Source organism: Ictalurus punctatus, chromosome 3 (genome assembly GCF_001660625.3).
Source record: "Ictalurus punctatus breed USDA103 chromosome 3, Coco_2.0, whole genome shotgun sequence".
NCBI lineage: Eukaryota > Metazoa > Chordata > Actinopteri > Siluriformes > Ictaluridae > Ictalurus > Ictalurus punctatus.
Window position 1 is genome coordinate 5400596 of NC_030418.2, and position 12664 is coordinate 5413259.

General features: G+C 39.6%; 1 protein-coding gene across 1 annotated transcript in view; it reads right to left on the reverse strand.

Annotated features, from left to right (window-relative positions):
* rps6ka2 (ribosomal protein S6 kinase, polypeptide 2) overlaps positions 1-3321 on the reverse strand; it is a 38928-nt gene extending 35607 nt beyond the window's left edge. The window contains exon 1 of the mRNA XM_017464469.3: positions 1337-3321. Coding sequence (XP_017319958.1) covers positions 1337-1435 — 99 coding nt within the window. The 5' untranslated portion in view covers positions 1436-3321. The remainder of the gene's footprint in view (positions 1-1336) is intronic.
* Positions 3322-12664: the final 9343 nt, after the last annotated feature.

The window sequence follows — 12664 nt, forward strand, 5'->3', positions numbered from 1 at the left end:
TCAATTCTGGATATATTCTTTATCCCTAATGAGCAAGCCAGATGCGAGGTTGTTTTAATGCAACAATAGGAATACACTTCTGTAAACCATTCTGAAAAGTTATCAGAATTATTCTTGAGCTCGTATCATTTATTTATTTTTTTTTAAGTGGCCACATGAATCGAATGGATTTTAACACCGATAACTCAAAACAAATAATTCAAAATACATCACCAATTTACACCAACAGCTGAGAAACAAGTCAAGCCGATAAATAACGTCAGCTCGGGGGACCTAATGCATTGAGTGGGTGGAAATTTCAAGAATAAAATCTCTACAGAGTCAACAAATAGCCAAAAATATTAGCGTACATGTTAAAATCCTAATATTTGAATGATGTTAGTTTAAAAAAAATAACAGTACTAACGGGGTTCCTGGCTCCAGAGTGTGAGAGAACCAGGTGGAGGCTACACTTTTAGGGTTCATCCTTCTCTCTCACCCTGTTACTGTACTGTCAGTATTACCTCAGTCAGTCAGAGGTACTCACTACACTTTATTTTCAACCTTCTCGAACAGGAGTTTAGGTTAATAGAGCTTGACCTAGTGAAGTAGCATGAAGCATATATGTTTTTGGTGGAGGCAATTCTGAGGAGGCGCACGGTGGCTTAGTGGTTAGCACGATCGCCTCATACCTCCAGGGTTCGACTCCCACCGTGGGAATGCACACCGTGTGTGTGCGGAGTTTGCATGTTCTCCCCGTGCTGCGGGGGTTTCCTCCGGGTACTCCGGTTTCCTCCCCCAGTCCAAAGACATGCATGGTAGGCTGATTGGCACGTCCAAAGTATCCGTAGTGTATGAATGGGTATGTGAATATGTATGTGTTTGTGCCCTGCGATGGATTGGCACCCTGTCCAGGGTGTACCCTGCCTTGCGCCCGATGCTCCCTGGGATAGGCTCCAGGTTCCCCGTGACCCTGAAGAAAGATAAGCGGTATAGAAGATGGATGGATGGATGGCACTTCTGAACAAGGGCGTCATGATAAATGCCATAAATGTAGCCTATGTTTTATAAAGTGGCATCATTTGTGTGTTTGTTTGTTTTTGTAACCTATTTAATTCTGGTCACTTCCTATTGTGTCCTACTGAGATGATAGCTCAGGACGGTGAGTTTGCTGTGTCAGTGTGGAGCTGGTGAGCACTTTGGGCTGGTGCACTTCATCACACGCAATGCGCTTGGGCAAGGCGCGTCCACAGAACCAGATCTGCACCAGGACAAGTTTCACATAGCAACAGAGCAGGTACACAGCGAACACCTCGCAACTTCAAACAAGACAGATGGAGGAAAAAGAGCCGCTCACCTCGAGTTTGCACAGGCTGGAGCTTTTGGAGCGCGACTTCCTGCGCAGGTAAACCGAGAACCACCTCCGTACTGTGAATTTCCGCATGTTCGCGTCCATCGTCCCGCGTCGGCTTCCCGAGGGCAATTTAGCCTTTATCCTACACTGTAAATCCGGATCACACACCGCGGGGATTTACCGTGGCTTCTCGACCTGCTTTCTCTCTAATCCATAACGCGGACTTTGCTATGAGCTGGACGGCGGATTCAGAAACGCTGGACGTGTCCGACCCTGTGCTTCGGTTTAGTGCTGCAGGGCGATGTGACACGGCTCCGTGTCTTTCAGCATCCTTTTCCTCCTGTCCTGTGTGGCGTCAGTGAGACCTGTTCAGCTCTACCTTCAGCTCCACTCCCTTTCTGTAGCCAATCCCGGCGCGCTGCCTCCTCCCGGTCCCGGGGCGCTTAACGACTGTGGAACGCGGCATTGGCTCTACCCGTTTTCTGACAAAGCCCCGCCTCCACGCTTCGTATTCACCACGCAGCCGCCGGTGCGTAATTGGCGGATTACTTTGTTTGTATTAACTGCTAACCAATCATAGCGCAGGACGCCGGGTTTTGACGGAAAACGTGTGGGAAACCTGGGCAGGATGAAACGACGATAAGGAGGAGCTCACCTTGCGCTACTGACAGAGACGAAAACAAACAAACAAAAAAATTCAGCAGGAATTGTATTTGTTTAGGATTTGTGGTACTCTCACAGGAATGCTGGCCTAATATCTATATTATGAATACGTTCAAAAAGCATGAATTACTGTCGTTCCACAAAGACCCAGCGCTGGCTGCAGAACCGAAAGTTCAGGGGGTGGAGTCGGATCTGATCCAGCAACTCCTGGATCCTACCTGTGCAGACACCAATAAGAAGTCGAGGGGGTGGAGTCATACCGGTGCGGGCTCCATCCAGAAGTCGATGGGGTGGAGATCTATTCCAGCTCCTCCTACCTGTGCGGGGTCTATCCAGAAGTTGAGGGGGTGGAGTCAGATATATTCCAGCTCCTCCTACCTGTGCGGGCTCCATCCAGAAGTCGAGGGTGTGGAGTCAGATCTATTCCAGCTTCTCCTACCTGTGCAGACTTGAACCAGAAGTTGAGGGGGTGGAGTCAGATCTATTCCAGCACCTCCTACCTGTGCGGACTTGAACCAGAAGTGAATCTGGGTAGAATCTAACCAAAAATCCAGATGAGGAGTCGGACCTGACCCAGCTCCTCCCACCTGGGCGGACATGAACTAGAAGTCGGGGGGTTGGTGGGAACCTGTGGTTTAGGGTTTGAGTAGAGCAGCGCAAAAGAGCGATGTTTGGAAAGTCACTTTAATCAAACATTCTCCTGTGAGCGTTTTCATGGCAAAAAGTGACAAATGAAAAAGTCTTCAAATGTGTGAGAACAAATACGTATTTAGAACAAAAGAGACAATATTGTATGTAATGAAATAATGTGGGGATGGGGTGAGGAGGATGTTACAGATGACAGGCATCTGTTTGTGTACTGTGCTTTTTACTGGAGTACATAAGTGTTAGCAGGGACGTTCGTGGACATTACACAATGTTAAATGTAGTTGTAAGCAAATAAAAATAGGATGTGTTATATTTTTATAGAGAGATGTAGATAATCATTTGCAGTTTGTAAAGGTATAAGTGTAATAAAGAATAGAATGCACAGTTACAAGACAATAATAAACTCTCAGGTGGTAACAACTCTGTTGACTATTTTTCTGTAATATATATGAAATAAATGGAAAAGGGGCAGGGGCGACTTCTGTTTACTGTGTTTGGTATTTGGAGGAAACATGGCATGAACCCATTAGAGCATTATGAACCTAAAACACTTATTTTAAAAAACAGAAATCACACATGCAGCAGCGTATCTGCCTTTAAGTGTGTGTGTATATGAAATATTTTCCCCCATGTCATTCGTATTATGTCATTAAAGAGACCTTGTGGTATAATGCATTACTCAACACTAATGGTTTCAGTGTCCTGCTATATATAGATGTTAGATTTTCACCCTCCCATCTAATATCACCACCAGCCATCGCTGAAAAGTGGTATAGGGATTATTTATCTTTTTTCTACAGACTTTTGTCTAATGTTTATTCTTCAAAAACGTTTAATAAATTACTTAACAGAATGAAAAAAACCTGACTTCTCATTACCTCTGACTGATGCATCTGACATCAGAAACTACACACATCTGTTTATTGATCTGATCCATCAGTTTCAATCTTTGTGGACTTATGCCTGACTAAATATAGCTTTCTAAAAATAACGACGACAACACGGCAGTGACCTTAAATAATCTTGTTATCTTTAGGATTATCTAGTGATTATCTGTACCATACATCTAGTGACAGTGCCACCAATTTAATGGAACATTGGGACACTTGGGACAAATAACCTCCCAGGACCGACGTATTTTTCCTTTTAGTTTCTCTGTAGTTATGCATTCAGATGCACAAAAGGAGGTAGTCTTGCAGAGCATATTTATCCGTAAGTCTTGTTCTGCACCCTGTATCAGAAAATCCCCTTTGTTTTTGTATGTCATTCTATAGATAATAGATGAAATGTAATGAATTAGAAATATCATGAAAATCAGTTAAAAATATGACCCCCCTGCCATAAATAAATAAATAAATAAATAAATAAATAAATACTGGTCTGCAGTGCCAATGCCAAATAGCATTCATGGCAATTATGACAAAATCACTCCAACAGAAATGGTAATATCACTTATAAAATAATGTATAAAACCTTATAAAATATTTATAATGAATCCGAGATATTGTCTAAAATCATGACTCTGTTTAAACAGAATTTAAAAATTTGGTAACATAGACTAATTTCTTATGGCAGTGCAATAAGTACACATACTGCGTATACAACCTAGAGGCTCTGAATATGCAATTTGTAAACATCCCCAACACTACATGTGCTTAAAATTTCATGAGTCGGACCGTCGGACTTGGTTGCGCCTCATACTAATGAGGAGTCGGATGGGGTGCCAGTGGTCTAACGACAGCTACTGACAGATGTGTGAGGACTAACATCAGCTTCATGGCTAATTACCAGGACAGCTTCAGTCGGATTTAGGGATGACTTAGGGGTGCATGTTTTCTCATGTTATCCCATGAGACCCAGTTGAGATCCTGATGGAAAATATTGCAAACAAATCAATTTAATAGTTAATTTTAAAACAAAAAGCCATAACATGACATATATACAAGAAACGATGCATGATTATTGTGTAACATTAGACATTAGAACATTTTGATAAACATTATAATAATCTGACAAATGGAAAGTAACTAAAGAGTGTAAAGAGGTTAAATAGCTATCTAATGTTGTAGCATGTTGACACATATTGTTATTCCTAACAGTAAAAGTTGAGTAATAAGAAATAATCTAGATCAGTGGTTGTCAGATGCAGGCCCAATAAAATATTTCAGTTGGCCGAATCAAGTACATATACAGTAGCAGAAGCAGTCAGTCAGAGGCATTGCACAATCAATGGACATAGCCAATGCAACAATCTGGATGTACTGAAAAAGAACGAAACCACGGAATGGGTCGGCCAAAGAAAAAGAAAACAACAACAGCTGATGACAGAAACACTATGAGAACTATGAAAAAAAAAACAAAACAACAGTCTGTGGCATCACCGACACCCTCTACAGGGCAGGGGTGACGGTATCACAACCCACTGTTTGAACAAGAATTTGGAATTTGCAAAGAAATAGACAGAAGAGCCACAAAAGTTCTGGAACCGGTATTAACTTCTACCAAAGTGATGGAAAGGCCAAAATGTGGAGAAAGATAGGATCTGCTCACGATCCAAAACCTACAAGCTCATCTCTAAAAATGGTGGAGGTAGTGTCATGGCTTGGGCTTGCATGGCTGCTTCTGGAACAGCCTCGCAAATCTTTATTGATGATGTAACTCATGATGGTAGCAGGTAGCAGCAGAATGAATTCAGAGGTTTACAGGAGCATTTTGCCTGAAGAGAAATGCATCCACATTAATCTGGAGGAACTTTATCATACAGCAAGACAATGATCCAACACACTGCCAACTTAACAAAGGACGTTTAATGGCGAAAAGTGGAAAGGTTTTAGACTGACCATGCCAATCACCAGACATTAACCCAGTTGAGCAGCATTTCACCTCCTGAAGAGTAGACTGATGGGAGAAACCCCCTGAAACAAACAACAACTGAAAGGGGCTGCAGTAAAAGCCTGGAAAATCATCACAAAAGAAGAAACAAACGATTTGGTGATGTCAGTGCGTCACAGCCTTGATAAAGTTATTACAAGCAAAGTATATGCAACCAAATATTAAGTGTTATTTATTTAAATTTACTTCAAGGCTTATCTGTTCCTATACTTTTGCTCGCCTAAACATCGAGTGGGCTAATGCAAAAGGTTCTATGTTTTGTTTAACACATCTAGATGTAAATACCAGGAAATAAAAACTGAAATCCTAAACTTTTGTCTCATATTCATCTCTTGATCTCGAACACAAATGGCATTTGTGTATAGCACAAACAAATGAATTGGCCTTGCAGTTTTGATCGTTTTGGAGGGGACTACAATACCACTAGATTCTTGGACAGATCATTTAATGAGGTCCCTGGTGCTGGACTACCTTGCTGACACATGCAATCCGTCATTTGAGTGAGCTCAGTTTTCTCATTAACTGCCATGGAAAGGTTTTGTATACTCTCCAATAATTTGCAAGGCTTGACCTTGATTGTCAGCGAGTTGAACTTTGCGTATGGCGGTACCACTGTTAGCCAGGTCTACATGTGTTCTATTACTCGAAAAACCATGAATAAATAGGCATGTAATAAACACTCACGGTGTTGCATTACAGTTTAACACCTAATAACTTAACACTTGACACAGACTCAGTATCAGGCATCTTTAATGTGTTATCATTATGTCCTACTGTAATAATAAACTTTTATTATTAAGGAATCATGTCATTTTATTAAAAAAAAAAAAAAAAAACATTTTGACACGATATTAGTAGTAGAACAAATATTTTGGACAATACTGAACAACTTGTATAACACAAACACACACAAAAAAAGTCTTAAGAGTGTTATCTCATCAAGTAAATAATAGAATAGCTTCCTTACTTTTAAATGTAACTGAAGATCTCTTAAACTGTGTCGAAGAACATCTTGCTGTGAACGAAGTGTGACATTTGTAAAAGAGCTTGGGAGGAATTAAATGCACCACTCAGCCATCTGACACCATACAAAGTGTGACTGATAAGAAGTGTGTTAAAGAAATACTGCAGATGACAAAGTGCTACCAGCAGGTGCTAGGTCATAACTTCATTTCACACACTCTCTGGTTTTAACAAAACCGATGATGATGAAGTGCCGTGTCAACCTCTGTATTGTGTTATGTCAAGATGAGCTATGATCATAGATATATTAAACATGTAGGACATGGATGAACATTTTATGTGTCTGTAGTGTGGTCATTAGTTGTAGAAAAGAATCAGGGATCGAAATAGCTGCACAATACAGTTTAGCAACTAACTAGAAGTAACATTAATAGTTATGTAGCTGCACAAAATGAGGTAACTTCCATCCAGCCGTCTTCTATACTGCTTATCCTTCAGGGTCGCGGGGAACCTGGAGCCTATCCCAGGAAGCATTGGGCACAAGGCGAGGTACACCATGGACAGGGTGCCAATCCATCACAGAGCACAATCACATACACACTCACACACCCATTCATACACTATGGACACTTTGGACATGCCAATCAGCCTACCTTGCATGTCTTTGGACTGGGGGAGGAAACCGGAGCACCAGGAGGAAACCCCCGAAAACGGGGAGAACATGCAAACGCCGTACACACAGGGCAGCTGCGGGAATCGAAACCCCAACCCTGGTGGTGTGAGGCGAACGTGCTAATGAGGTAACTTAATGTTTATAAAATATAATTATGTACAACTTAATCTAGTCTTTAATTTAACAATTACTATTTTGTTGTATTTATTACAAGAAGCCAGTTTTAACCATACTTTTCCCTCAAATAATGTTAGCTAGCGTACATTTTTTCAGCAGACTAACACTGACTACCAAGCCAAATACACTTTAAAGAAGCTACAGCCTACATAATATGTATATATAATGTATTGTAATACAATACTGAAAGCTGTAGCTGATTTCCTTGGCCTCAGACGTTTCCTGGTTGCCACTGTCTCAACAAGCACAGTGGGAAGAATACAGAAAATGAATCTAGACACAATGTGCCTATTCCCAGCATGCTGAGTTGCCCATTATCAACCCAATGTAGGTCACATTAATCTACCTCCCTGACCCAACAAGCTAAACCCAGCAACCGAGTTGTAAAAATAACAGCATTTTTAGACTGTATATTTTTAGTGCCCAAGAAACTAAATCTGCAATAAGAATATCTCTACAATGTTTCCACCATAAAGAATGCAAAGAAACAGCCCCATGCTAGCCTACCTACCTTCTGACCCTTTCCTCTGAATAGCCTGGTTATTCTATGCTAATATCTACTGTATGGAAATGCTGTTCTAAATGGCAAGCGGCAGCACTGAGGAAATACATGGCTGTATGCTGGAACTTCAGACTGAGTCTGGAATATGGAGTGGAGACATTTAATCACAAAAATCAGAGAATTGAAGAGAATGCTTGTTGATTGACTTGTGTTTACTGCCGCTGCTTGCTACAGTACTGCAGGTAGCATTAGCAAACAGCTAGGCAGCTAGATAAGTTCTATCTGAGGCTTGATTAGTATTATATATATATATATATATATATATATATATATATATATATATATATATATATATATATATATATATATATATATATATTCTGCTATTTATATAACAATAGCCAGTTGTGTCAAAATATACCATAACAACCCGCTAACATTAGTCAAGCTAGCTAGCAAGCTTGTGTAGATAAAAGTTCATGTTTAACATTTCACTGGCCTCTAATAGTTTATTCTGGTGTGCCTATTTTTTAAAATCACTGACCTCAACTGAGTAAATACTTTAGAACTACTTTTTTCATGCCTTCAACTGACACATCTGATATAATATAAATAAATGCTCTATATTTGAGGAATGCTTTTTTTCAACACTTATGTTAACTAACCAAGTGAGTTACACTGAAGTGAACAGCACCTTAAGTATATGTAAAGTCAATTTTAGCTATGCAAATGCTGTTGGGTTTTCAGTAGGATGCTATATTTGTTTGCTAGCTAGCTCATGTTAACTCATAGAGGTTTCTAGTTATGTAGTTAGCCATCTAGCAAAGGTGACCCTTACACATTATCCTGAACAGTATCTAGAATGCCCTACACTAAAATTGGCACCCTTGGTAAACATGAGCAGAGAAAGTTGGGGAAATTGTCTTTATTGTTTAACCTTTTGATATTTTGTTTAAAAAAAAAATTCACAAAAATACTTTGTTAAATATAGATGTGCAATAATTATTGGCACCCTTTTAGTCAATACTGTGCTACCTCCCTTTGCCAAGATAACAGCTCTGAGTCTTCTCCTATAATACCTGATGAGGTTGGAGAATACATGGCAAGGGATTTAAGACCATTCATCCATACAGAATCTCTCGAGATCCTTCAAATTTCTAGGTCCATGCTGGTGGACTCTCCTCTTCAGTTCACCCCACAGGTTTTCTGTGTGTTTCAAGTCAGTGGACTGGGATGGTCATGGCAGGACCTTGATTTTGTGGACAGTGAACCATTTTTGTGTTGATTTTGATGTATGTTTTAAATCCTTGTCCTGCTGGAAGATCCGACCACGGTCTATTTTATGCTTTCTGGCAGAGGCAATCAGGTTTTCATTTAATATCTGTTGATATTTGATAGAGTCCATGATGCCATGCATCCTAACAAAATGTCCAGGTCCTCTGGCAGAAAAACAGCCCCAAAACATTAAAGAGCCACCACCATATTTAACCGTGGGAATGAGGTTTTCCATATGGCTACCACTCTATTGGTATAGAGAGGTATACAGTCTATATTGTCCTATAGGTAGGACAATATAGATGCATGTCCTCTTCCAGGTTGATTCATAACACTTCCAGTTGACTGGAACTTCTTAATTATTGCCCCGATGGTGGAAATGTGCATTTTTAAAGCTTGTGCTATTTTCATATAGCCACCTCTCATTTTGTGAAGCTCAACAACCTTTTGCCGCACAAAACTTCTATATTCCTTGGTCTTACCCATTGTTATGAATGGGTTATGAAAAAATTAAAATATCAATGGGAATATACTTCAAATATAAATTTTTTCCCCCTATGATTTCATAGGGGTGCCAATGGTTGTGGTACACATATATTTAACAATTTTTTATTTATTTATTTATTTTTTGATAAACCTGTGTTGTGTTTGCAATTGATTGATATCCATGAGAGCAGAGTATTTTTCTGAAATTTTGAACAAAGCATCAAAAGGTGGAGGGCACTGTATAGGCTGCAGCAGTGCTTGGATATATATATATATATATATATATATATATATATATAATAACAGCAGGCAATCGCTACTGGGCATTGACTTGGCATCTCACTTCAAAGCATCAAATGATCTAGCTAGCAAGTCTAGCTCACTCAGTTAGCTATGGTTTACCTATACATGTTTCTGCAGGTTGGATGATGAGCTGTGAAGTGCAGATATCTCCACAGGTCTTGGCTCATAGTTCATTTGCAGATCATTATCATGCTGTTTTCTTTGAAGTTTGTAAAACTGAGGATAACTGATGAATTGAGGCAGGGATACTCAGACATTGCTAATCTTTTAACACCTGCAGTGTAGACCATTTGCAGAAAACTGCTTTATTCTGATTGAGTCTCAGAATTGAATTATTTAAAATGTGCATATATTATCTTTTAATTGGTTTACACGCTTCCAGGGTTAAGCACATTTTTTTGTACTCTATAATAGTGATAAAATTAATTGTAGCAAAGTTGAACAATAAAAAAAAACAATAAACTCAAGTAAATGTACTATGATTTAATTATACTCAATTAACATTAAAGGGAACCATGACTTTCCACTTTCTTTATGAATGGAAAATGTGAAATCGGTGCAATATACGTTTAAAAAACAAAAAACAAAAAAACAGGCTAGAGGAATCAAACATTCAAAAATCACCCTATTGAATGCAAGGCATCTTGCATAAAACCTAGAAAAAAATGGTGAATATACAAAATCCATCCATAGATCCATCTTCTGTACCGCTTATCCTATACAGTCACGGTGGAGCCTGGAGCCATTGTGGGGGACACCTTGAATGGCACAATCACACACACGCACTCGCACACTATCGACAATTTAGAGATGCCATCAGCCTACAATGCATGTCTTTGGACCGGGGCAGAAAACCAGCGTACCCGGAGGAAACCCACGAAGTACGGGGAGAACATGCAAACTCCGTGCGCACAGGGTAATCCCCAACCATGGAGGTGCGAGGCAAACATTATTGTTAACCACTAAGCCACCCTATGTACAAAATCATAAGTAATAATTAGTCTAATAAGGTGTGAAGCTTAAGCGTCATCATTCAAAGGCAGCTCTTATTAATCATTTGAGCAATATACAGCTAATTCATAGTTGCAGGTCCATGTCTGTGAATCCAAAGCAGCCAGCAGCCAATTCAGTATACTGCACTCTTGCTTAATCATGCTCTGGTTTTTGCTTTTATGTATGTAAATGATAAGCAAGTGGCAGAATAAACAGTGCTGGAAGAGGTGATCAGGACAACACGGTGTTCCCAGTGTTCTGTGCCAGTCACTAGAATATATGAGCAATTCTGTCTCGTAGTTGCACCTGTGCTTCTGACCATATTGACAGTAATCCATCAGACGAGAAAGTGTCAGGAATCCTGCTCCTTAATTCAGTCTGTCTGCCGCAGAGTCTGAATCTTTTTTTCTCTCTCTCTGTCGCTTGCACTTTCTGTCACTCAGGACAACAGACACAGAAAAACAGCTCTGTACTCAGTGTTACAGCTCTGACTGCATATAGAAAGACGGGTATAATCAAGGACAAATTACGTCTAATGACACGGTCATATTTTTTTGGCCAAGCAATTACCACATAAAAAGAAAGCAGGGTGCATTGCGCATGGCTTGACAGTCTGTTTCTTTATTTGCAGAGATGTTTGAATGCTTTTATACTATTTTCTAGTCCAGTAAAAGATTAGTCAGAAAATCTGCAAAGGCTTTTCTTATTGTCACCGGCTTAATGACAAGGGATTAGTCGAGGTTAAATAGATTTCAGAATACTGCATTCAAATTTTGAGTATATGCCAGATAATGCCAAAAAATTTAATATTGTAACAGGTCTTTACCTTGTTCAATACTTAAATATAACATACCTTAGGAAGACTTACTCATCCAACACCTAAACCTATATCAAAGATATCAAAAAAATATATCTATTCACCCGTGAAAATCCAACAAGCTTAAATATTATTAAAACTCAAATCCATATTTAATACTTGCTGTGCATACTGTATGTGCACATGCACGTGCACACATACATCTAAGGAGCTCCTGACCATCTTCCAGGGTCTCTTCATCCTTGCCCACATAAATTGAGATCTTCATGCTCTTCTGTGCTATAAATGACAGCTAAGAAGAAAAATGTTTAAAAGTGATGGCTATCATCTCCCTCATTGGTATAATTTCATAGTCTGTAGGTGGTATCTAGGAACCTCTAGGAAGAAAAACAGCCCAGGATGACCCACTTCAGTTATGGATCACACGTCAGGCATAAGAACTATAAGGTGTAAACTGGGATAAAAGAAATGAACGAGTGCTAAAACTGGTATTGTGTGAGCAAGATGAATCACTACCTGTGATTAACACTGAACTGAAACAGTTCTATAATTGCAAATCAACCCGAGAGAGCCGAGTTGTTCACACGAACTGTAACTGAATGAACTGTAACTCTAAAACTGCTTTCGCACACGTTTTTTGTAGGCCCTTTGGTAGCACGTATTCATTTCCTTCATCCCCAGGAACACTTACAGAGGTGTTTGAAGGTTTGTGAACGCTTTAGAATTTCTGCATAAATCATCGGGGTTTCACACGAGTCCGAAAACTAGAGAAAAAAAAGAACCCGATTAAACGAACGAGACAAAAATATTATACTCGGTCCCTTATTTATTAAGGGACCGAGTATAACCTTGATAACTTTACCTTGAATAAATTCAAATCTTACATCTCAAGCAAATCTCAAGTTTCATGGAATAAGTAATGCACCAATAATAAACAAG